The sequence below is a fragment of the Hyperolius riggenbachi genome, chromosome 3 (genome assembly GCF_040937935.1).
Source record: "Hyperolius riggenbachi isolate aHypRig1 chromosome 3, aHypRig1.pri, whole genome shotgun sequence".
In the NCBI taxonomy this organism is placed as follows: Eukaryota; Metazoa; Chordata; class Amphibia; order Anura; family Hyperoliidae; genus Hyperolius; species Hyperolius riggenbachi.
The window spans coordinates 55,311,374-55,338,394 of NC_090648.1; the positions used below are offsets into that span (position 1 = coordinate 55,311,374).

General features: G+C 45.6%; 2 protein-coding genes across 2 annotated transcripts in view; one reads left to right on the forward strand and one right to left on the reverse strand.

The window, feature by feature from the left end:
• Positions 1-7,988, reverse strand: part of LOC137562618 (A.superbus venom factor 1-like) — a 231,262-nt gene extending 223,274 nt beyond the window's left edge. Inside the window, exons 1-3 of the mRNA XM_068274131.1 lie at positions 7,886-7,988; positions 3,212-3,398; positions 1,609-1,771 (exon numbers count right to left, since the gene is read on the reverse strand). Of these exons, the coding sequence (XP_068130232.1) occupies positions 1,609-1,771; positions 3,212-3,398; positions 7,886-7,950 (415 nt within the window). The 5' untranslated portion in view covers positions 7,951-7,988. The remainder of the gene's footprint in view (positions 1-1,608; positions 1,772-3,211; positions 3,399-7,885) is intronic.
• The window catches only part of LOC137562619 (zinc finger protein 782-like), a 62,234-nt gene continuing 39,190 nt past the window's right edge, over positions 3,978-27,021 (forward strand). Inside the window, exon 1 of the mRNA XM_068274132.1 lies at positions 3,978-4,064. The gene's annotated coding sequence lies outside the window, so the exon portion shown is untranslated. The remainder of the gene's footprint in view (positions 4,065-27,021) is intronic.

The window sequence follows — 27,021 nt, forward strand, 5'->3', positions numbered from 1 at the left end:
GCATGCACTTGGTGGCACCGATTGTCATCGGATTCTGATTATAATAACTGAATTGGATGGCAGCATGTCTGCCATAGCTCTCCAGTCCCTCAGCCATGGGCGTTACAAACACCACTGCGACCTGTAAAGATTTTTCATGAGAAAGGGAGTATAAGCTGCTGGTTGGGATGATGCTCAATCCTTGGTTAAAGTTATTTTTTTAAGCATTTGTACAGGAGGTCTTTATTAAATTCCACAATTGGAGAGCAAAAAAAAGCAAAACTTCTACATGTCATTCCTCCCGGGATTTAGCCTGAACAGGTGCTGACACTGCTTAGCATCGAAAGTCATTCACCCAACCAGATGTCAGGCATGGCCTCCTCGTCCTCCTGGCCTCCTCCTCCTCCCCTTGTCCCACCTCTACATGCTAAAGCTGGCCTAGCATGTACCATACTACCATTATGATCAATTCAATAGATATGCTATGGTATATAAGCATGCTTTTCAAAAAGTACCAATCCTTAATCATGCTACTTTTTCTATTGAATTGATTATAATGGTAGTATGGTTTATGCTAGGCCAGCTTTACCATGTAGTGTGGTTCATGGTCTAGAGGGTAAGACAGATACCTACTACACACTGCATCCTGGGTTCAAATCCCAGCTATGGTATATAAGTATGCTTTTCAAAAAGTACCAATCCTTAATCATGCTACTTTTTCTATTGAATTGATCATAATGGTAGTATGGTTTATGCTAGGCTCAGGAATACCGTCGGAATGAAACGGTAGCGGAATTTCGGTAGTGGCGGAATGCGGAATTACCGCGGAATCGGAAATTGGCTATTCCGACCATGCCTGCCAGATGTGCATCAAACATGGATCTGCACACCCATCCACTGCTGACTGCATCAAAAGATATCCACCCCAAGCAGATGTGCATCAAACATGGATCTGCACAGCCATCCACTGCTGACTGCATCAAAAGATATCCACCCCAACCAGATGTGCATCAAACATGGATCAGCACAGCCGTCCACTGCTGACTGCATCAAAAGACATCCACCCAACCAGATGTGCATCAAACATCTGGTTGGGTGGATGTCCATCCACTGCTGACTCAGAGATTTGATTAAAAAAATCAATAGGCAGGGTACACACATGACAATAGCTCCCAACACATTTTACTCGCCCAACGCGTGCTCATACATAGGGAACCCTATGAGTAAGTCAGGGGATGGCAGCATAGAATGTGTGACTGCTGGGAAGAACAGAAGAGACAAGACTCAGCGCTGGAGCAGGTAAAGATTACACTGCTCCCCGCACTACTCAATAAAAGGGGAGGAGCAGTGGGCCATAGCCCCTGGGCTTCCCCCCGCAGTTGTGGGGCCAATAGTCCCACCCATGGTAAGTGGTTACCTGTGGTATAATATGAGTACTTGTTTACATTTGTATTGCTTTTTCTCTCTGTGATATTGTCGTTTGAGATAAACATTTTTTTCTTACACATTTATTTTTACAACTCCGGTTATGTTACACTGATAATTAAGCTCCCTCACTCAGGCAGCATCTTAGGAAATCAAAACGAAAGTGTTGTGATTTAGACTGGCTGCTAAAGTAGTGATGTTTACCTGTAGATCCGGGAGTATAGATGGGTTTATCGGTCTGTATGAATATATATCCGCTTTGATAGGAGACCAGAACTACTTTCTCCACTTTGCAGTTAGGGGAATCCACAGTGACATAGACATACTGCTTCTTGTTTGGGTCCTTCTCCAGATCCTTGGATGGAACCTACAGGAGATTCAAAACCCTATGAACCCAAGAACCTTGTTGTCATGAGATTAGACTAGTGATGGCCCAAACAGTTTATCGGTGGACAGTTCCCAGCAAACTTAAAGGGACACTATCGATTGACATCATTTTTTCAATTGAGATAGGAAATGTTTGGGAAGTGCTGGTAAGTGTTGATGTATACATCTGAATCCTTATCTCTCTGTTTACTTTTATCTAATCCCTTTTACCCTCAGTCAGAGACAGGCAGAGCTTTCTCTCACAGAGAGTAGAGGAAATGTATCTTATGTGCAACATAAACATCTGTAATTGTGTGTATGAAACCTGATATATGAAAATAAAAGCCTGTCAGGTAATCTGCTTCAATATTACACTCTTCTTAGCATGTCAGACTGCAGAGATTCATACCTCTGCAAATGAGACATTCCAAACATACCGTAGCTAAAATCTACACAAAATGAATTACAGCTTTTGCCTCTGATATTTAACATGAAAAGTAGGAAAATGTTTACACAGCTACTTTCACATTATTTGTACATTGTCATTTTGTATTCACATTTTTAACATTTAAGTCAATGGCTGCCGTCTTTAGTGATTGATATCAAAGCTCCCATATGAGCTAGAAACTCCAAATTTGCAAGGTATGTTAAGGAGGACAGTGGAAACAAAAGGGGGAAAAAAATCTTGTAGTTTTGGAGAAAATCAATTTTAAGGTTACAATAGGAAAAAAAAGTATACATTGAAATGTGGTTAAATGACAGATTAACCACATTTATATCAACCTATTGGTAGTGTAAATTTACATATATCAAACAAAAAGAGCAGTGAATTTCATGACGGGGTTTCCATCCAGAGGATCAGAACACAGTGTGTACTGACTCCCTGGAAACCCCATGGAAAATGTGGCAATGCTTTGGCCAGGGATCGCTATACAGCCACAATATGGCAGCATAAGGATCCCTGACAACTTTACCTATTTTTGGGGGCCATTAATTTTTTTTTTTTTTTTTTTACAAAGTTAGAGATGCGCAGAGTCGGCACCAAATGCAGGCAGGATAGGCTTGTACCTCTGCAGCTGCCGTTTGGTGCGTACTCGCTGAACCACAATACAGGGCTCAGGAGGGCTGGTATAGCTCAGGGTGCAAAGCCCCACAGGGCCGGAGCTCCGCATTCTGGCTTTCCCAGCCTGCATGGGGACAAGGGGTTAAAGAGGCTCGGGAGGGGGGACTCCACCATTTTTTGTGGGGATTTCCCACACTCCGAACAAAAAAAGAAGGTAGACAAGGCACCAAACCAAATGAAATGGTGGCATTAATGTGCACAGTTCAAAACAAGGCAGTGACAAGATACCGGCTTTACAGTTGTTTCACAGAGATTCTGCTTCCTCAGAGACCAACAGTATCACCATGACAAAGTCTGTCTGCCGGCTGAAAAACTCACCAAGTATTTGGTTGTTCCCAGGAAGCCATTGTTGCTGTTGGCGGAGATGGGGCCCTCAGCTAGAATTCGTTTTCTCGTGGGGTAGTCCTGGATTTTGATTTTGCCATCGATATTTGTTCCATGTCCATCTACTATGAAGGTCTCCTCGCTGTCCACACGTAGCACACTAGATGTTATCAGGGAACACCTGTATGAGTAAGAAAAGCATAAAACATCAATATTTTAAATAGGGAGATTGAAGAAATTACTCTAAAAAAAGAAGACTGGAGAAAAAATAAACAACATCAGGAAGCTCACAAGGAGTAATATCATTGAGACAAGGCTTACTAACTGAGGATGAAGGTAGGTTGGTACTCACAAAAATGGGTTGCATCAGTGCAACCATAAACATATCAGGAGTGGAAAATTTGGAAAACGTCTACCCACTCGCTTATTTTTAATATGCAGTAACATTTACATAATTCTGCATCTTAGAATTATTTGCATATTTCAAGTACAGTCAGTGGCGGCGCCAGGGGGGTGCTTGGGGGTGCTCGAGCACCCCCTAGAATTGTCCAAGCACCCCCAAAGCACCCCCTGGAGTGAACTGACTTCAGGCGTCTAAAAGACGCCAAGTCAGTTCACACACCGGCAGCACGGAGCAGCAGGCAGGGCTACGGTAAGATGGCCGCCCGGAGCCCTGTTCTGCAGACTTCGGGCGGCCATTTTCCCGTAGCCCTGCTCTCTGCATGCAGGCAGGAAGTCTCGTCGTGACGTCGGGAAGGAAGAGGATCGTGGGCGCGCGGGCGCTGCGCGCCACAATGAGGTCGGGACTCGGGACGGGAGGTCGGGAAAGAAGGTCTTCTGGCTGTAGGTGAGTAAATGGGTTTTTCTTTTCTTTTTCAGGTGATGCGGATTGTGCATATTGGGGTCATATCTGCTACGGATTGTGCATATTGGGGTCATATCTGCCACGGATTGTGCATATTGGGGTCATATCTGCCACGGATTGTGCATATTGGGGTCATATCTGCCACGGATTGTGCATATTGGGGTCATATCTGCCACGGATTGTGCATATTGGGGTCATATCTGCTACGGATTGTGCATATTGGGGTCATATCTGCTACGGATTGTGCATATTGGGGCGATATCTGCTACCGATTGTGCATGTTGGGGTCATTTCTGCTACCGATTGTGCATATTGGGGTCATTTCTGCTACCGATTGTGCATATTGGGGTCATTTCTGCTACCGATTGTGCATATTGGGGTCATTTCTGCTACCGATTGTGCATATTGGGGTCATATCTGCTACCGATTGTGCATATTGGGGTCATATCTGCTACCGATTGTGCATATTGGGGTCATATCTGCTACCGATTGTGCATATTGGGGTCATATCTGCTACCGATTGTGCATATTGGGGTCATATCTGCTACCGATTGTGCATATTGGGGTCATATCTGCTACCGATTGTGCATATTGGGGTCATATCTGCTACCGATTGTGCATATTGGGGTCATATCTGCTACCGATTGTGCATATTGGGGCCATATCTGCTACCGATTGTGCATATTGGGACCATATCTGCCACCGATTGTGCATATTGGGACCATATCTGCCACCGATTGTGCATATTGGGACCATATCTGCCACCGATTGTGCATATTGGGACCATATCTGCCACCGATTTGTGCATATTGGGACCATATCTGCCACCGATTGTGCATATTGGGACCATATCTGCCACCGATTGTGCATATTGGGACCATATCTGCCACCGATTGTGCATATTGGGACCATATCTGCCACCGATTGTGCATATTGGGACCATATCTGCCACCGATTGTGCATATTGGGACCATATCTGCCACCGATTGTGCATATTGGGACCATATCTGCCACCGATTGTGCATATTGGGACCATATCTGCCACCGATTGTGCATATTGGGACCATATCTGCTACCGATTGTGCATATTGGGACCATATCTGCTACCGATTGTGCATATTGGGACCATATCTGCTACCGATTGTGCATATTGGGGCCATATCTGCTACCGATTGTGCATATTGGGGCCATATCTGATAACGATTGTGCATATTGGGGTCATATCTGCTAACGATTGTGCATATTGGGGTCATATCTGCTACCGATTGTGCATATTGGGGCTATATCTGATAACGATTGTGCATATTGGGGCCATATCTGATAACGATTGTGCATATTGGGGCCATATCTGATAACGATTGTGCATATTGGGGCCATATCTGATAACGATTGTGCATATTGGGGTCATTGGACGTGTTTTTTGTTAAAATCTGCTCACATTACGTGTATTTTCTTGAGAAAACCTGCACAATTATGTGAATTTTCTGGGAAAAGGGTCACCAAAACTTGGGCCCTCTGTCTTTGCGTTGCACTTTTAAAGGGAACCCGAGGTGAGAATAATATTGAGGCTGCCATATTTATCTCCCTTTAAGCAATACCAGTTGCCTGGCTGCCGTGCTGGTCCTCTGCCTCTTATTCTTTCAACCATAGACCCTGAACAAGCATGCAGCAGGTCAGGGGTTTCTGACAATATTGTCAGAACTGACAAGATTAGCTGCATGGCTTGTTTCTGGTGTAATTCAGTTCACTACTACAGCCAAATAGATCAGCAGGGCTGCCAGGCAACTAGTATTGTTTAAAAGGAAATAAATATGGCAGCCACCATATCACTCTCACCCTGGGTTCACTTTAAATTACAGTTAGCCCCGCCCTCATCCGGTCATGACCACGCCCATTTTTTCGCCGCGGCGCGCTTTGCGCGCCGCAGGTTGTGGCCACACCCATTTTTGGCGCGGCGCGCTTCGCGCGCCGCAGGTCGTCAGCTCCCCCGGAAATTGGTCCAGCACCTGCATAGCACCCCCTAAAAAAATTTCCTGGAGCCGCCACTGAGTACAGTAGAAAGTCGGCGCTGAGTCCAGGGGCATAGATAGACTTAATAGGGCCCCCATGCAAAAATGATAGCATGGGGCCCCCTTTGTCCCCAAATCCCATGAGATTGGGAGCCGACAAATGCTGACTGTGAAGCAGTCTCTGGAAGCAGGAAAAAAAATACACACGCTCCTGCACATGGTTTTTGTGAGTAAATGGGGAGGTTTCTTTGCTAATTGGCTGTACTTGTGGTTGGGGAGAGGGCCCCCTAAAGCCTCTGGGCCCCCCCTGCAATGGCGGGGGTCACAGGGGTGATTGATATGCCCATGGCTGAGTCATAACTTTGTGATAAATGCCTTTTAGGCATCCATGGAACAGGAATATGGGGAAACAAAATGGCCTATAGACATCTGCTGCAGGTGGAAGTAGTTTGGTACTAAAATGCCTTTAGACATCTGTGGCATAAGGGTGTGAAACCACAGAACACTTGTTTCACAGCAGAGAATCAGCAGGATAGCCAGGCGACTGGTATTTCTTAAAAGGAAACAAATATGGCAGCCTCCATATCACTCTCACCTCAGGTTCACTTTAATGGACAACTGTAGTGAGAGGTATACGGAGGCAGCCATATTTAGTTCCTTTTAAGCAATCCCAGTTGCCTGGCTGTCCTGCTGATCCTCTGCCTCTAATACTTTTAGCCATAGACCCTGAACAAGCATGCAGCATATCAGGTGTTGCTGACATTATTGTCAGATCTGACAAGATTAACCGCATGCTTGTTTCTGGTGCGATTCAGACACTACTGCAGCCAGGGCTGCCAGGCAACTGGTATTGTTTAAAAGGAAATAAATATGGCAGCCTCCATATTCTGCTCACTACAGTTGTCCTTTAACCAGATTTGAAGGCTCAGAGACCGGCAATCTGCAATCTAATCTATAGACCTTTCCCCAGTACATCTCTTCTGAGGCCTGACACTGAAGATTCCTTACAGAAATATTAAGGTGCCCATACATCAGAAGATTGTGGGCAGACTTGACAAAGAGACACATTTATCTGTAATCGAATCTGATTAGATATAAATTTGTCTCTTCATCGAAGCTACCCATATACTGCAGGTCGATTCCCGTCCAATTTCAGCATGAAATCTTCAGGGAATCAGCTGAGCCCCCCACGTCCGCCCCCTGCTGTCCCCCAATGTATAAATGTGCCCCCTGCCCCCGTGGGTGCATTTATACATGTCCTGCGTCAGCCTCCGTGCGGTGTCGGTAACCTCCGGTCGGCTCTCCATACACGCCACTGGCGCATAGCGTCTGATGTCAGACATTATGCGCCAATGTTAGATGCTATGCGCCAGTGGCGTGTATAGAGAGCTGCCCGAAGGTTACCGACACCGCGTGGAGGCTGACACAGGACAGGTAATCTATAAATGCACCCGGGGGAGGCACATTTATACATTACGGTGGCGGATAAACACACCCCCGATCAACCAACTTTGGCCTGACATCTTACACCAGGCGCGATTGTCTAATGCGACCAATTATGGATCGAAATTGGTTGCATCGTTGATCGGGCCTGCACTTGGCGGCACTGATTTTTAACCAATTTGAAAATAATAATCGAATTCGTTGGTCGATTGGCTGCCAAAGTCGCCTGATGTATGGACACCTTTAGCCTTCATTTAATGATCCAAAACTTAAAATTGCCACAGTGGTAAAGTCTGCCCTAAACTTGCATTAAGCACAAAGAAAGTCTGATATGGGACAAGCTATACTCACGATTGTGCATAGGAGGACCCAGCCAGGAGACCCAGCAGTAGGACACACAGAGCTCTTTCCCCCATGATGCCAGTAGGGGTATGAGAAACCTCACAGAAGTACAGACGTTATAGTTATAGTGGCAGGACAATGAAGGCCACATGCGTTCTTGTCTAAATAACCATTTGTAATCAGTAACTGGAGTTACTAGAAGACTTAAACTGACCAGAAAGACAAACAAAAAGCTGTTGGTCAAACAGAAGAATGTCTACAGCAGATACGGGAAAAGGCAGAGCAGTACTGTGGTGTAATCAGGCCCAGCGGCTGGAGACATTAAAGAGAAGGTACAAAGTCCCCAACATCCAAACTAACATAATAATACCTGCTTATGCGCTTACAGTAAAGGGCACCAAACTTGCATCAAGCTCAAAAAGTCATATGTGGGACAAGCTATACTCACGATTGCACATAGGAAAACACAGCCAGGCAGGGGTAGAATTAGAAATCACTGGTTCCCGCTGCAAAACTTTGGATGCCCCCCCCCCCCCCTCCACCAACAACCTTCCCCAAACAGAAACTGGAGAGGCAGGCCAGGCAGGATATTTACAAAAAAAACTTACAGATTAGGTAGCCAGATACAGGTGCCCCCAGTATAGGAAGCCTAGTATAGGTGCCTCCAGTATAAGAATCCAGGTATAATTGCCCCCAGTATAGGTAGCCAGGTATAGGTTCTCCCAATATAGGTAGCCTAGTATAGGTACCCCAAGTATAGGTTAGGTAGGTATAGGTGCCCTCAGTATAGATTAGTCAGGTATAAGTGCCCCCAGTATAGCCAGACATACGTGCCCCCAGCATAGGTTATCCAGGTCTATAGATGCCCCCAGTATAGGTAGCCAGGTATAGGTGCCCCCAGCACAGGTTAGCCAGGTCTATAGGTGCCCTAGTATAGGTTAGCTAGGTCTATAAGTGCCTCCAGTGTATGTAGCCTGGAGAGGGGAGTAATGGGCACACAGTGGCGTGGAGGGGGGCCAGACTCTCCCCTTCCTCACCTTGGGTTCCCCCTTCAGCACTCCCAGCTCCCCCCTTCAGAAATGAGCGCAGTGGCAACAGGCAGGGAACTCACTTCTTCCTGGTTCCAGGCGGAGACAGAGCACTGAATGCTTCTTCTTCTCTGTTTCCTACACAACAGACTCCACTTCCTGATTAGCAGAGTTTGAGACACAGAAGACGGTGGCACGGAAGAGCTCCGTCGCCACCTGGAACCAGAGAGAGGCGAGTTCCCCGCCTGCTGCTACTATCATTTCTAGAGAGGGTATCATTGAGCACTGAAGGGGGGCCCAAGGGGGGGGGGGGGAGTAGGGCCCCTCCCCACCGCTGTGTGCTTACTGCCCCCCTTCCTGCTCTAAAAAAGCCCCCCACCAGCCTTCACTCCCCCACAGGCCCCCGTGCACCTGCATTCCTTGCAGGTGCTATTGTTACACGCCTGAGCTGCCAGGAGACACTGCAGTATGAGACACAGAGCTCTTTCCCCATGATGCCAGTGCACAATGGCGCAGGGAGCAGGGAATTACAGTTCAGAGGACGATCTTACTCGTTTTTGCTGGTGACTGAGGACAGTGCATCTAGGTGTTGGATGTAAACACTCTGCACTTTAGATTGTGGTCTCTTAACCTTGGGTTTTATCCTGATATCTACACATTTGTGTGCCTCTGAGGAAGCGGCTTTTGGCAGTGAAACACGTGTCAGGCAACTTTTGGTTCTGTAAAGTGGATCTTTGTATGAAATGTCTACATTTCACGACTGTAATCAAGAAGATTTTTATACCATTGAAGAATAAAGACTTTTTGCTATTCCTACTAAAAACCCCTATAGTCTTGAGAGATAGTGTTTTCGTATAGGGGATTACAGTTGCCTAGAATCCCCCCTGTGAAGCCTGTACTTCTGTCTCCTCCCTCCCTCGTAAGGGGGCAGCATTTCTCCTGAAAATAATCGTAATGCAGCAAAGTTTCACTAAAAAAATAATCCTAATGTGGGCAGCGTTTCACCAGAAAATAATCATAATGTGTGCTACGCTACGCTACGTTTCACCAGAAAATAGTTGCAATGTGTGCAGCGTTTCACCAGAAAATAATCATAATGCAGCAATGTTTCACCAGAAAATAACCATAATGCAGCAATTTCACTAGAAATAATTTTAATGTGGCAATGTTTCACCAGAAAATAATCGTAATGTGGGCAGCGTTTCATCAGAAAGACTCCTCTACCGGCACGGAGCTTCCCGATGATCTTCCGTGCAGAGATCTGGCTGCACATCTCCCATGCTGACAGGCAGAGCAGGGCTATGGGAAGATAGCGCCCATTGCCCTGTACTGGAGACACAAATGGTCTCCAGTGCAGGGCTTCAGACGCCATCTTCCCATGGCCCTGCTCTGCCTGCCGGAAGACTCCCGCAGGCTGAGGTGAGCTGCGGGCTGTGGGGACTGAACTGGCAAGCCAGTTCACCACCTTGGGGTGCAACAATCTGGCGCACGCCCCCCACGGCAGTGCCCCCCTCACAGCACCCCATGCGACCGCCTGGTTGGCCTGGTGGACCACACACCCCTAGGTGTCAGTCTCATTTTGCAGGGGCTGTAGGCAGAGAGTCTCCCACACACAGAAATTGGGACATGACAGACTCTGCAGGAGGGAGAGACCAGTGAGGGTCTCATAACATGTCAGCAGCAGCCAGCATGCGAGTCAGATAGCAAGGGGCTGCTGCAGAGAAGTAAACTAAAGATGAAATTCAGTTGTATTTCCCTACAGTTGTCCAAAATGTACTGACATAAAAGTGGAAGTATTGCACTTCAGTTGGCTGGCAGCAGCATCAATCAGTGCATGCTATTTGCATAGCATAGCCAGCTTTTAAATTTAGCATTAGTTTAAAGCTGTTAAATATGCACAGTAAAAACTTGCACAGAATCTTCAGCCTCATCACCCTTTAGGTACAGGAGGCAGGGAGCCTGGCAGACACTACAGATGATCTCCTCAACACTGTACATTTTCTGGCAGTCCAGGACAAAAAAAAAGTTTATTTTCCTTTTCCTGATCCTTACTTTTTCCCTATCCTCCAACTAAGGGTGCGGAGAGAAAAAGCTTTCTGCTCTCTGCACAATTGTTCTCGGGCGCCCAGGGCGCACAATTTTACCATAAAGGATTCCTCAAAACTGCAATATCCGGCTATGAAGGTAAATTTGAGTGTCCAGAGGTGCCTAATTACTGGCAAGAAGAGACATTTTTTTTCACAGGCTTGCGGAAAAAATAGCCTGCAGATACCTATATTGTGGCATTGCATAGCGAGCTCGAATCGGGATGAGGGGGGGGGGGTTGTCTAGGCCTTACCGGGAATGGGTGGGGGGGGTTATGGTTAGACACCACTGGGGGGGGGCGGAGTTAGGGTGAGACTCCACTAGGGGGGTTAGGTTTAGGCATTACGGGGGGGGGGGGGGGGGGTTAGTGTAGGCACCATCAGGGAGGGTTAGGCTGCGGCACCACAGGGAGTTAGGGTTAGGCACCAAGTGGGGGGAGCATTAGGGTTGGGCACCAAGTGGGGGGAGCATTAGGGTTAGGGGAGGGTTCTGTGTGTGAGTATAATTAGGTTTAGCAATATTAAAATATTGGCACACAATGCCAATATTCTATTATGGATATTTAGTTGTAGAATATCTCTAATTTTAGCGAGTTTCTACTGCCAGCAAACCCGGCACTATTCTTTCCACTCGCCTTTTTAACATGTATGCATTTCAGGAGCCTTGCAGGGTCTCCCTTTCTCAAGGCGGGTGGCATTTGTCTTGAGAGCGAGAGACCCTGCAAGGCTCCCAAAAGCACCTGTTAGTCTTACCGGTAACGGTGTTTCTGTTCAGCAGCCGGGACACCCTCTGGAAGTATGGCTCCGCCCCAATCCTAGGAAACACAACCCAAAAAGTATAAAAAGCTCCCGCCCCCCCTCATCTCCAGTGTATATAAAGAAAAAACCCGACCGGGACACCAGAGAAAAAGGAGAAGCGAAGCACCTCCTAGTGACCCCGAAAAGGAAGGTAATAGGTATAAGGAAGTGCGCCAGTAGGAAGGGTGGGCAGTAGACGGTGTCCCGGCTGCTGAACAGAAACACCGTTACCGGTAAGACTAACAGGTGCTTTCTCCCATTCATCAGCCGGGACACCCTCTGGAAGGATACACAAGAAAACACCCACCTAGGGAGGGACCACAGACTGAAGCACCTTCCTGCCAAACGACAAATCTTGCTGGGACAGGACATCCACTCTATAATGTTTAATAAAAGTGGAAGGGTTCGACCAAGTTGCCGCTTGACATATTTGTTGGACTGTGGCTCCCGCTCTCTCTGCCCAGGAAGTCGACATGGATCGAGTCGAGTGCGCCTTGATAGCAGGTGGTGGAGTGGAGTCTGAAATCTCATAGGCTAAGGAGATAACCTGACAGATCCACCTAGCGATAGTCTGCCTAGAAGCCTGCTGTCCCTTATTCTGTCCCATAAATAGAACGAATAAATGTGAAGACTTCCTGAACTCTCTAGTCCTTGAAAGATAAGCTAAAAGAGCTCTCCTAACATCTAAGCAGTGGAATTCCTGTTCCCTGGCACAGGAAGGATTATCACAAAACGAGGGAATCACCAGGTTCTGAGACCTATGGAAGTCCGAAGGGACTTTCGGTAAGTAGTTTGGATCCAGACGTAAAATAATCTTGTCCGGAAAAATGGTAAGAAAGGGGTCTTTGATTGACAGGGCCTGAAGATCACCGAGTCTTCTGGCCGTAGTGATGGCTATCAGGAAGGCCACCTTTAACGTCAAAAACTTTAAGTCAATCTCATCAATGGGTTCGAATGGAACCCTGGATAATACGCCTAAGACCAGAGACAGATCCCATTGAGGTATAATCTTCTGCTTTAAGGGGGAAGATCTCTGAACTGCCCGAAAAAAATCCCTGATTAATTTTTCCTGTGCCAGGGGTCTGTCTAACAAGATTGAGAGAGCCGAGCATTGTACTTTAAGGGTACTCAAGGCTAACCTCATTTCCACTCCACTCTGAAAGAAATCAAGAATCGTTCCCATTTCCGATTGGACTCTTTTATTGGTAGCACACCATGAACCGTATACTTTCCACACCTTCCTATAAATTTTGTGGGTAACTGGCTTCCTACACTTTAGTAAGGTATCAATAGCCTTATCTGAAACTCCCTTGCTTCTTAAAATCAACCTTTCAGGGTCCATGCCGCTAGCTTGAATAACTCCGGTTTGGGATGAAAGATAGGTCCCTGCCGAAGAAGGTCCTGCCTGATCGGGAGCTCTAGATACGGTTGAACGGAGAGACTCAGAAGCGTGGAAAACCAAGGTCTCTTGGGCCACACTGGCGCTATGAGAATCAGCTTTACGCGTTCTCTTCGCACCTTCGCTAGGACCTGTGGCAATAATTTTAGAGGCGGATACGCATAACCTAGATTGAAGGTCCAGGGTAGAGAGAGAGCGTCCAATCCCAGAGAACTCCTGCTGTTGTGAAGGGAAAAAAACTGCGGGATCTTTGCGTTTGTTGGTGACGCAAACAGATCGATCTCCGGGACTCCCAGGATCTCGGTGACCCAAAGAAAGGTGTCCTGATTCAGTTCCCACTCGGAGTGGTCGAGAATCTGGCGGCTTAAAAAGTCCGCTTCCGTGTTGAGCGCACCTTTTATGTGAACCGCCTGTAAAGAAAGTAGGTTCTGTTCTGCCGTCCGAAAAATGTCCGACGCCAGGAGGGAGAGATTCCCTGACCTGGTGCCCCCCTGTTTGTTGATATATGCCACCGTGGAGATGTTGTCCGAGAAGACAAGCACATGAGAACCCCGAATCCTGTCTAGGAACGCCAAAAGGGCCCTCTTTACCGCCAAGAGTTCTCTGTAGTTGGACGATCTCTCTGCAACTGTGGAGAGCCACCTCCCCTGTGAATGAAGACCCATGAGAGTGGCCCCCCAACCCCAAGCACTGGCATCGGTATAAATCCTTAGAGGGTCCTCCTGTCTCCATACTTTGCCCTCTTCCAGGTTGTGGCGCTGTAGCCACCAATGGAGGGTTGCCTTTACCTGAGCAGGGATGGGAACCTCCCGCTCCAGTGATTGTTGGGTTTTGTCCCAAGTTGCCAGCAACCAATTTTGAAGGACCCGCGAATGGAACTGGGCCCAGCTTACTCCGGGAATGGTGGCTGTCATTAACCCCAAAACTCGCATAACCTCCCGGATAGCCACCTGATGGGACAGAAGAAGAGTTCTGACTCCTGATTGCAGCTTGTCCACCTTTTGAGGAGTCAGAAATATTCTTTGTCGAACAGAATCGATCGTATAACCCAGGAAAACGATGGTCTGGGTGGGGTTTAAGTACGATTTTTTGTAGTTCAGGATCCAACCCAACTGAGATAGAGTCTGAATCACCAAATCTCTGTGTTGAATTAGGACCGCCTCTGACCTGGCAAAAATGAGCAGATCGTCGAGATAGGGGACGACACTTATCCCCTGGTTCCTCAATAGTCTCATTGGCTCTGCAAGCACCTTTGTGAAGATGCGAGGGGCCGTTGAGATCCCGAAAGGGAGAGCCTGGAACTGGAAGTGACATATTTGATCTGGCAGACGCACCGCGAATCTCAGATACTTTTGATGGGATTCTGCAATAGGGATGTGAAGATATGCGTCTTGAAGGTCTATTGACACAAAATATTCCTCTCCCTGTAAGAGAGCCCTGACTGTCTGGATGTTGTCCATCCTGAATTTTTTGTAAATTAAATAAGGGTTCAGCCTCTTTAGATTGAGGATAAATCTGAACTCCCCATTGGTTTTGGTCACCAAAAAAATGTGGGAGTAGTAACCCCGAAACTGCTTCGCTCGGGGAACCGGGATTATCACCTCTCTTGAAATTAAACTCTGAATTTCCCGCGCAAGGCCACTGGCCCTGGCTGGATCCCTGGGAAACCTGTTTATAAACTTCCTGGGGGGAGGAAAAACTGAAAATTGTGGACGATACCCGTCCTTTATTATACTCAAAATGAAGGGGTCTGGACTGATGGCTTCCCATTGGGACAAAAAATAACGAAGCCTCCCCCCGACTGGTAGAGCGTCATTTACTTTCTTTGGGGGGACCAGGCCTGGCGAGGGCAAAACCTCCCCGTCCCCTACCGGCAGGAAAGGACCACCTCTTCTGCTGAGCTGGCTGCCTAGGCTTGCCTGAGGATGGCCTATTAAATAAACCTGATTTGTTTACCTTAAACGTTCTACGTTTTTCAGGAAATTGCTTTCCCTTTTCTGCTGAACGGGAGAGTACATTTTCCAACTCCTGACCAAACAGAAGATTCCCCTCAAAAGGAATAGTACACAAACGATTTTTAGATGTCAAATCCCCCTCCCAGGTTTTGAGCCAGAGAGCCCTTCTAGCCGAATTGATTAGAGCAGTGGTGCGTGCGGAAATTCGGACGATCTCCACCGCAGCGTCGGCCAGAAAGGCTACTGATTTCAAAACTGTGGGCAAGGATTTGATGTAATTACTTAAATCGGAACCTGATTTCACATGATCAATTAAATTATCCATCCATACTCTTAAGTTCCTAGAGATACATGTTGAAGCCACGCTCGGTAAAAAAGCAAAGGCTGCAGATTCCCAGGCTTTCTTTAAGGTTAATTCGATTCTTTTATCCATTGCGTCTTTTAACACCCCTGCATCCTCAAATGACAAATCAGTATTTTTTGAGTGCTTTGAGAGGGCAGCGTCTAATTTGGGACATTTAATAAATTGATCCATGTCAGACGGAGCAAAGGGAAACTTCTTTTTAGCTGACTTAGGAATAAATAATTTTCGTTCAGGTTCCCGCCATTGAGAATTAATGATTTCTTTCAAAGATTGGTGGAAGGGAAAAACTCTGTTAGGCTTCTGCGCCAAGCCAGAATAAACCTGATCCTGTGCAGAGAGTGCTTCCTGAATCTCAGGAATCTGCTCAGTGGCATATACTGCTTTGAGTAATTCATCTGTTTCCTCTGTACTGAATAAAAACCTAGCAGCTTTCCTCAAATCTACATCAGATTCCTCATCTGATATGATATTCTCCCCCTCCTCCACCTCAGAGAAATTTTCTCTACCTTGTAAGTCCTCCTCCTCCTCCTCCTCCTCCCCCAGTGCGTCAGACCCTAAGGGAATCTGGGGGAGAGGATTCCCTAAATCGGGAGCCGGTACTTGACCTGTAGTACTAGAATGAGGAGGGGCTGACGATGGCCCTGGCAAATCCTGTGGGACCGGTAACAGGGACTCCTTAAATTTACCCAACGTCTCATCAATATCTTTTTTCACAGATTTAAGTACATTCTTAAATATTGCTGAAGATTCAGAGGCTATCACTGCATCAATACAAGCCTGACATAATGACTTGTTATAACCAGATGACAATCTAGCCCCACACTGACAGCATTTCCTAGATCTAGGCCTGTCAGCAGATTTAGACTCCACTCTTGCCTGAATAAAACATAAGAGGGAAACAAAAAGGGAGATACACATAGTTCTGTTACCACAACGTGCACATCAACAGAGAACTGTGTTTTAGGGAGAAGCATCTCCCACTCACCCCACCCTCCGACTGAGATCTGGTCGAGGTAGAGGACGAGGATCCCGCTGCACCTGCCGCTATTGTCCCCTGTCCAGCGGTAGTAGCGGTGCCACCGGTGGCGGCGGCGGCGGCGGCGGCGGCGGCAACGGTAGAAGCGTTGGTCCCTTGCTCCTCCATCTCTCCACCACGCCACGCCAAGCCGTCGCCTCCTAAGTAGGGGAAGTCCGCGTACTTCCGGTCGCCTTCCCGTGGCGTCAGCGGAACTGACGTCAACGCAGCTCCGCATAAAACTGCCCATAGAGCGGCCGCGCAGGAGGAAGGCGGCGAGGGAACAGCAATCTCTGCTCAGCGTGTCCCCGCCATGACAGCAGTACCCTCCTCCAGCAACGACAGCGGTCCCCTTCAGGTACTGTGCCCAATCAACTCACCCTCTGGTGAGGAAAAAAACAATAAACTGGGAGCTGGATTTTGAGCTGTGTCTCCGGGCGGAAACACAAAAGAACTGGAGATGAGGGGGGGCGGGAGCTTTTTATACTTTTTGGGTTGTGTTTCCTAGGATTGGGGCGGAGCCATACTTCCAGAGGGTGTCCCGGCTGATGAATGGGAGAAATAACAGATTATCTGTACACCTATTGAACTCCAGTCCCCATCTGTTTCAATTGCTGTATGTTACAGTGGGTTGCAAAAGTATTCGGCACCCTTGAAGTTTTCCACATTTTGTCACATTACTGCCACAAACATGCATCAATTTTATTGGAATTCCACGTGAAAGACCAATACAAAGTGGTGTACACGTGAGAAGTGGATCGAAAATCATACATCATTCCAAACGTTTTTTACAAATAAATAACTGCAAAGTGGGGTGTGCGTAATTATTCGGCCCCCTGAGTCAATACTTTGTAGAACCACCTTTTGCTGCAATTACAGCTGCCAGTCTTTTAGGGTATGTCTCTACCAGCTTTGCACATCTAGAGACTGAAATCCTTGCCCAATCTTCTTTGCAAAACAGCTCCAGCTCAGTCAGATTAGATGGACAGCGTTTGTGAACAGCAGTTTTCAGATCTTGCCACAGATTCTCGATTGGATTTAGATCTGGACTTTGACTGGGCAATTCTAACACATAGATATGTTTTGTTTTAAACCATTCCATTATTGCCCTGGCTTTATGTTTAGGGTCATTGTCCTGCTGGAAGGTGAACCTCCACCCCAGTCTCAAGTCTTTTGCAGTCTCCAAGAGGTTTTCTTCCAAGTTTGCCCTGTATTTGGCTCCATCCATCTTCCTATCAACTCTGACCAGCTTCTCTGTCCCTGCTGAAGAGATGCACCCCCCCGAGCATAATGCTGCCACCACCATATTTGACAGTGGGGATGGTGTGTTCAGAGTGATGTGCAGTGTTAGTTTTCCGCCAAACATAGAGTTTTGCATTTTGGCCAAAAAGTTCCATTTTGGTCTCATCTGACCAGAGCACTTTCTTCCACATGGTTGCTGTCTCCCCCACATGGCTTGTGGCAAACTGCAAACGGGACTTCTTATGCTTTCTGTTAACAATGCCTTTCTTCTTGCCACTCTTCCATAAAGGCCAACTTTGTGCAGTGCATGACTAATAGTTGTCCTATGGACAGAGTCTCCCACCTGAGCTGTAGATCTCTGCAGCTCGTCCAGAGTCACCATGGGCCTCTTGACTGCATTTCTGATCAGCGCTCTCCTTGTTCGGCCTGTGAGTGTAGATGGATGGCCTTGTCTTGGTAGGTTTACAGTTGTGCCATACACCTTCCATTTCTGAATGATCGCTTGAACAGTGCTCCGTGGGATGTTCAAGGCTTTGGAAATCTTTTTGCAGCCTAAGCCTGCTTTAAATTTCTCAATAACTTAATCCCTGACCTGTCTGATGTGTTCTTTGGACTTCACGGTGTTGTTGCTCCCAATATTCTCTCAGACAACCTCTGAAGCCGTCACAGAGCAACTGTATTCATACTGACTGTTAGATTACACACAGGTGCACTCTATTTAGTCATTAGCACTCATCAGGCAGTATCTATAGGCAACTGACTGCACTCAGATCAAAGGGGGCCGAATAATTATGCACACACCACTTTGCAGTTATTTATTTGTAAAAAATGTTTGGAATCATGTATGATTTTCGTTCCACTTCTCATGTGTACACCACTTTGTGTTGGTCTTTCATGTGGAATTCCAATAAAATTGATTCATGTCTGTGGCAGTAATGTGACAAAATGTGGAAAACTTCAAGGGGGCCAAATACTTTTGCAACCCACTGTATATATATATAAAAAAATAGGATGTATTGTGACGAACAGCCCCGCAATCTCGTCTAACTTACTCCAGTACCATCAGGGATTAATCGCCTCCAATGGCTTGTAAGACTGTGAGCAAGTTGCCGTTAAAATAGCGGTTGCTGGGTCGTCAGGTAATAATGCGACAACGCGCGCCAATCAATAAAGCAGTAGGATTAGCCATACTATGCCAGGGAAAAAAACACACATATATAAGTAGATAAATACTTGATCTACTTACATAACACATGTATTGTACTGTCCACGTTTTGATTTCAGTGAATGTTATATAGTAAATGAAGAGAATTCTGTTCCTGGGGGGAACCATGTCTTTTGACCACAGTTTAGGCTAAATCCTGATGTCATTTCTGCCCTTTACTTTTTTTCTTTTCTCCTCCAATCACTAAGTCACCTCAGCCTTGCTTGTAAACACAAGTGAGCTGGGGATCGTGTTTCAGATAAGCAGCTAGGCGGGGAAATAAATGGAAGAGGAGGAATATATTATAGATAAAAAGAACCCCAGCCTGCAACTGTTTGGCACTGACTAATAAAGGGCCAGTGCTCCTTAACCTCTTGAGGACCGCGGTGTTAAACCCCCCTAGTGACCAGGCCATTCTTTGTTAATTGGGCCACACAGCACACAGGTGATTTCCCTCTCAACCCCCTCCCCCCTTTTCTCCCCACCAACAGAGCTTCCTGTTGGTGGAGTCAGATTTTTTACAAATATTTATTATATTTATTTTTAAATAAAATATATTTATTTATTTTTTCCCTAAACCCTCCCTCCCTCCCCCCACTAGCCAATCACTGTGATCGGCTGTCATAGGGTTCAGCCTATGACAGCAGATCACTACAGACACTCTGGAGGGGACAGCCGTGTCACGCTCCACCTTCCAAGCAGGAGTTGTGATCGCTCTTCTGCTAGCCCCATAGAAGGCTGTTCACGCAAATCGGCGTGGGGCGGTCCTGGGGCTGCCACCGCGTCCACGCCAATGGACGTGGAGCGGTCGGCATGTAGTTAAGTATGTGATAACTCCAAATCATAACAGCAGAAAAAGTTTTGAATGCAGGATTAGCATCTTTATTGCTTAATACACTCAGACCAGTTGCCGTGGAAATTTGATTTTTATGGTGACAATCCTGCTTTAAAAATCCTGGGTTTGCCCCTGTTGTGGGTATGAGAAACCTCACAGAAGTACAGAGTTTACAGCGGAACACTGAAGGCCACACACATTCTTGTCTAAACAACCATTTGTAATCAGTAACTGGAGATACTAGATTTATCGTAAACTGACCAGATGGACAAACAGAAAGCTGGTGGTCATATAGAAGAATTTCTACAGCATATACAGGAAAAGGCAGAACAGTACTGTGGTGTAATCAGGCCCAGCGGCTAGAGACGGTAAAGAGAAGGCACAAAGGCCCATAGGCAATTACATTTTTCTCCTGAGTTTTCTCCTAGGTGCTATTTTTAAACTTGTCAATAAAACGCCTTTTAATCTACCAGAAAGCAAGAAAATACTCAAAATAATTTTGATAGGACATTTTCACCTACTTTTAGTGCTGGAAAGTTATTTGAAAATTGAAAATGAAAAATGATCTCCTAGGTGACAACTCAGGTGAAAAGGTAAATTGCATATGGGCCAAAGTCTCCAACAGGGAAACGAACATAATACATGTACCATGTCTGAAAGAGTTGCAAGATTCTTTGATAAGTGGACAATTCGGATGCCAGTAATTTGTATTGCTGCTGTTGTAGTTGTTCTTTAAAAGGTTAATGCTGGGTACACACGCCATAAGATCGTTTGGCAGATAGACGGCTCGATAGATCATTTCCAATATGTCCAATCTTATTTTCGATCGTTTTTCTGTTTGATTTCTCATAGATGTGAATGGAAGTAGATAAGAAAAGATAGGAGAATTGAGCAGCAAATCGAAAATCAACTGAACGGAAAATCGACTGAAAAAACGCATCGTGTGTACCCAGCATTAAAGTGAACCAGAGACGAAGCACCCTCATGTATTTTACCATATATATCAGTGGGAACATTAGAGAAAACACCTACCCTGCTCTCTGTTTCATTATTTACTGTTCAGATTGCTTCTTATCAGCCCAGATAAAATCCCCGACTGAGCCTTCAGCCTGGCTTTGTTATAATGACTCATCTATAATGATTACTGAGCAGAGCCAGGAGGGGGCAGGCTTGGGCTTGAAAAGACATCAGAGGAGACAGACTCGGCTATAATGATACCTGAGCAAAGCCAGACTGAATGCTCAGTCGGGGATTTTATAAGAGGTGATAAGAAGCAATCTAAACAGTAAATAATGAAACAGAGAGCAGGGTAGGTGTTTTCTCTAATGTTCCCACTGATATATATGGTAAAATACATGAGGGTGCTTCGTCTCTGGTTCACTTTAAGGGCTAAGTGAGTAATTATTTGGTATATAGATTTGATACCCTGGTCTTGCCATTGACCCAATGTCAAATCTGTATCCAGGCAAGGCCGCGATCAGAAATTTCTGGGTCCCATACTGGACAAACCTTCTGGGCCCCCTCATGCCAAATCACAATCTGCAGAAAGAAAAAGCTCTTTAAAGGGAATATGAAGTGAAAATAAGCTTATGAGATAATGAATTGTATGTGTAGTACAGCTAAGAAATAGAAGATTTTATCAGCAGTAACAAATAAATGTTTTTCTTCAAGGCTAGTTACACACCGGGACGTTGTGTTATAGTGGACGTTATGGTCGCATAAGTCCCCTAACGCAACGCCTGCCGGTGTTGGTAGAGGACGTTGAGTGAGCCACGTTAAGCAGCTCTTTCCACATTAGGGCAGTGAGAGTGGCGCTGATTGGCCGGCGGGACCATGTGATGCGGAGTGAAACACTCCGCATCACGTGGTACCGCCAGCCAATCAGCGGCCACCAGTGCAGTGCATATTGAGTAGCCATGTGTGCGGCTACTTAGCGGCCTCTCCCCGCCTCCTCTCCGCCCCAACACTGAGCATGTGCAAACAGTCTTACCCGGCTTAAGCCGCTGGAACGCTATAGTATGCTGCATGTTCTGAAGAACGTGCAGCGTTACATGTAACGCAACGTGGGCAGTGTGAACAGCCCCATTGACTTTGTATTGCTGTGAGTTGGGAAGCGTTATAGGCTGCACTAACATGCACCTGTAACGTCCCTGTGTGGAAGCAGCCTTAAGGTTATTATGCTGTTGCATATCTTTTATAGCAGAGAGGAAGGTCTGAGATCAGGTCCACTTTAAGGTTTTTACTGTAGAGCTAATGATCCTTTGAACTTTCCTGCTCGGTTTCATAGTTTAAAATACAGAATACGGCCCTTGATTCATTAAGCTGCACTACTAAAGCAGCACACCTTAAAGCGGAACTGTTGATAGAAAATAAACACATTGTTTCACTTACCTGGGGCTTCCCCAAGCCCCCAGCAGCTGTCCTGTCCAGCGCCTGTCCTGCCCGAGCCTCCCTTCTCCTGCCGCCACTCCAACCTGTACCTCCACTTGTAAGTCGAGGCCAGCGCAGCCCTGCCAAGCGCATCCTTTCTTCGCGTTCCCCTCTGCAATAGCGGGGAATGAGAAGAAAGGATACCCGTTGCCAGAGCCGCGCAGGCGCAGTGGTCCGGCAGCAAAACTGAATGTAGCTGGCATGGGAGAACGGAGGCTCAACGAGAAGCGGCACGGGACAGGGCGGCTGCTGGGGGCTTGGAGAAGCCCCAGGTAAGTGAAACAATGTGTTTATTTTCTATTTACAGTTCCACTTTAATGTGAAGGAGTGGCCACTAATGCATGCCTTACATGGCAGCGCTGGTTTAGGAGTGGGCCTTCCTTAGATAGGAGCGTGCCTTCCTATACATAGTAACTCTAAGTTAGCCAATAAATGGTATCATCCTGATTCGAAACTCTTTGCTATGTATAAGAAGGCACGCTCCTATCTAAGCAAGGCAAGCTCCTAAGGAAGGCACGCTCCTAAGGAAGGCACGCTCCTATCTAAGGAAGGCACGCTCCTAAGGAAGTCACGCTCCTATCTAAGTAAGGCACGCTCCTAAGGAAGGCACGCTCCTATCTAAGTAAGGCACGCTCCTATCTAAAGGCTCATACACACATCAGACCATAGTCTTTGGAAAATGAAAGATCACAGACCAATTTTACCCCCTTCCATGTAGTATGAGAGCCATACCTTCACAGTCTATTCTATGGAGCTGAACTCCCCATCAGAAAAAAATCTTTGCACGATGCTGCACACACAGATGCTGTACAGACACAAAAGATCAGTATCTGCAAAAGGTCTGTTCCTGCCAAAAATCCATTCCTGCAAATTGCAATGATAGTCTATGAGATCTGCAGATCATCATACACACATGATTTAACTGACATTCATCTGCAGATCAGATCCACCAGGATGGATTTTCAGATCTGCAGATGATTGCTTGATCTGCAGATGAATGTCAGTTAAATCATGTGTGTATGATGATCTGCAGATCTCATAGACTTTCATTGCAATTTGCAGGAATGGATTTTTAGCAGGAACAGATCTTTTGCAGATACTGATCTTTTGTGTCTGTACAGCATCTGTGTGTGCAGCATCTTGCAATGATTTTTTCTGATGTGGAGTTCAGCTCCATAGAAAATACTGTGTAGAGTATGGCTCTCATACTACATGAAGGGTGGTAAGATTGGTCTGTAATCTTTCATTTTCCAAAGACTATAGTCTGATGTGTGTATGAGCCTTAAGGAAGGCATGCTCCTAAGGAAAGCACACTCCTTACATAGCAGCGAGCGCTGCTATGTAAGGCATGCATTAGCGCCCACTCCTTCACATTAAGGTGCACTGCTTAACAGTGCAGCTTAATGAATCAAGCCCATAGTTTGTAAACTGCAAATATTAGAGAATGATGCAACGTTATATAAAAAGCTACATAACTGAAAATAAAAATATGAGAGACTTTTCTTTACTACTAATGTTCTATGAATTACCCGTACTACACATACAATTCATTATATCGTAAGGGGTTTTTTTTCGCTTCAGTGTCACTTTAAATGAACACACGGGTGCCCTTATATCCGCCTTTTATCATCTGTAACATTGATGTGTTGTTGCAAAGCAACCCTTCAACAAAACTGCAACTGAAAATGAGTTCCAAATTCAGGAGTACAAAGGCACAGAGAGAGTTTTAAAAGCCTGAGAGACAATGCATTAGCATGTTGCTGTTATTATTATTATTTATTGTATTTAAAAAGTGCCAACATATGATGCAGCGCAGGACAAATAAATATATACAATATGCAAAGATGACAGATGCAACAAGGTTATACAACAGAGAACAAAGTTATACAAGGCAAACGGTACAAGATACCCGATCATGGGATATGGGCTGGTTAGGTAGGCCCAGTAATGGAAGTACAGGCTGTCAAGGAATGGAGCACACAATCATGTAGAATACACTAGGGAATGGAGGACCCTGCTACAGGCTTACAATCTAAGGAAAAGGGGGTGCATGCAAAACGTAATATCCTCGTAATTACGGTGCCATAGTCAATGCAATGCTAACACCAGCTTGCATGCAAATTTTATGCAGATTCTAAGCAGCTTGGAATTGGGTCGATCCTAATTGCCATTAAGTGTGTCTGATTCTCCCAATTCCAAGCTTTATATCATTTGAATTAAATCCGCTTTCAAATCATTATTTATAGAGCACCAACATATTCTGTAGTGCTGTACAATGTGCAGAACATACAACAATGGGGAGCATAGATACATGAGCAGTTCAACATGCTGTACAATAAGCTTGTCTGAATAGGCGTGTCGGGTACGTTATCTTATGGACCTTTTCTAGCAATTACGGTACATGTAATAGCTTCAAGGTGCGTACACACATGCGACTATAGTCGTTTGTAACGATCGTTCCCCGATCTTTACCAACGACGATCGTTACAAAAAACGAACCAACGACTATTAAGGCAAACGACGAACGAGGCAAATCGCTACAAAACAAAGTTCTGTCTTGGCGGATTTTTACCACCGACGATCGTTAGCAAAAGTGGTACATCGTTGGAAACGATCGTTCGTACCAGGCTGGACATGCGTATTTCACTTTTTCTCCAAGGAACTTTACAATTTTATGCGCAGGCGCATTAAGTGCTTTTACGTGGTGTAACGTTCGTTCTAACGATGTGATCGTTACACACTTTTTACAACTAACTTTACTTCGGTCGTTCTTTCGTCAATTAAAAGTTCGTTCGTCGTCCTTAACGAACGATCGTTGTCGCATGTGTGTACGTAGCATCAGGCAGGGGTCACACTTGCATCTGCAAAAAATGGTAGAGTTTTCCCGCAAACAAATCTTCAGTGTCTGCTGACTTTTGGCCGACAGCAGCTGACTGTTGGTAACACAGAATCGCATGCCTTAAGCGATATAAAGCAGCGCTGCCGGTATTTTTTTTTTTAGCTCGCTGTGGGAAAAGCTATATTACCTCCACTTTCCTGCGATTGTCCATGGGGAAACATTATGTGCATTTTTGCATTGCAAAAATTGCATGAAATTCTTGGCAAGTGTGACCCCCGCTTCAACAAGCCCTTACATTGCCCTAGCAGTAGTCTGCGGTAAATTGCCGCACCGCACCACGCCAGTGTGAAAGAACCCTAAGGGTAGTATATTTTAAGGCTGGGTGCACACAACAGAGCGCGAAAGGTCACATTTTCTGTCATGTGCGGTTTTTTGTGTGTGTGTTTTTAGTTAATTTGCGTTTAGTTTTCTAGCGTTTTGTGTGCATTTTTACGTGTTTGCGGTTCGCATATACAAAACGCATATGGTTTTCTCTTGGGCTGCGTGAAAACGCATATGCGTTTTCACATTGCGTGTTATGCAAATCGTTAGGAAGACAACAGTAAGCGGAAATACATCACAAAACAATTAAAAAAAAATAAAACCACATATAAAACACAATACATTGCGTTCCCATTGACTTTCATTATGTGTGTTTTTGAATAGTATGCAACAAAACCAGCGTTTTTAAAAACGCACACATAAAAAATGCATATGCGTTTTTATATGCGTTTTCTCATGTGGCCAGTAGACTTCCGTTAGTGGCAAAAACGCAGTGTACATTTTTCGCAACACTTGTGTTTCTGCTAAGTGTGCACCTAGCCTAATGCTGCGTACACACTGGCGACTATGGTCGTTTGAAACAGCTCATTAACGATCGTTTTGCCGACAATCGGGGAAAGAACTTTACCCAACGATCATTAACACTAACGACAAAAGAACGACATCGGGAAGATGGAAATATCCAACCTGACGGATCATATCTACCGACAATCGTTACAAAACTATAGTGTGTACAGACATCGGCCGAGAACGATCGTTACAAGGGCCAATGCGCCTGCGTTGGATTCTGCCCAGCTTCAGTACTTCCTTTGTAGCGCGGCCGTAAAGATTGTTACATTGCTCATTTCAATTAAACTTTGTTTTCAAGTTAACAATCATATATTTGTATCTATTGTAACTCCATGTCAGTGTTTTTTTTTTTTTTTATTTTATATAAATATGTACGCAACATTTCCTTCTGATCGTTCTTTTCTGCGAGAACTATCGTTAAAATGTGTATGATGATCGCTGCATCCCATCGTTGCATACCAATCTTTCCAATATCGTTCGTCTGGTAACTATCGTTCTTTGCAAACGATAGTTATCGCAAGTGTGTACGAAGCATAAAAGTCAGGACCTCATTGGCTTAACTGGCTAGCTGAGGTCAATAGTCCAGCTGGTCTAATGAAAAGAACTTGGAGTTATTACCACAGACGTGCACAGTGATTCGCTGTTCTAGTCAGAAGATTAGCATAATCACTAGATGGCAGTGGCTGGATCCCCACTGGCTGCTCCTGCATGCTAAGAAGTTGGTGAGCCTGTGTCATAAACCTGAATGGAGGAACAGAGTTTGGCCACAGTTTGCAGTAGAACAGACACTGGGGCTAGGGAATAAGGTGCAAAAATAATGTTTTTTTGCAAAGCAATAATGCAAAGCAAAAATACAACTGTGAATGCAAATATGACGCAAACCCATGCACAGCACACAATATATGCAAACAATCCAGGAATGCAGTGACAAATATAAACCATGCAAATATGATGCAACTACATGCATACACACCATGACAGAGCAATCACCATAAAGAGATAATCAATGTGCAATACACCAAGATCCCATCTATCTAACTAAATATATACAGGAAATATAC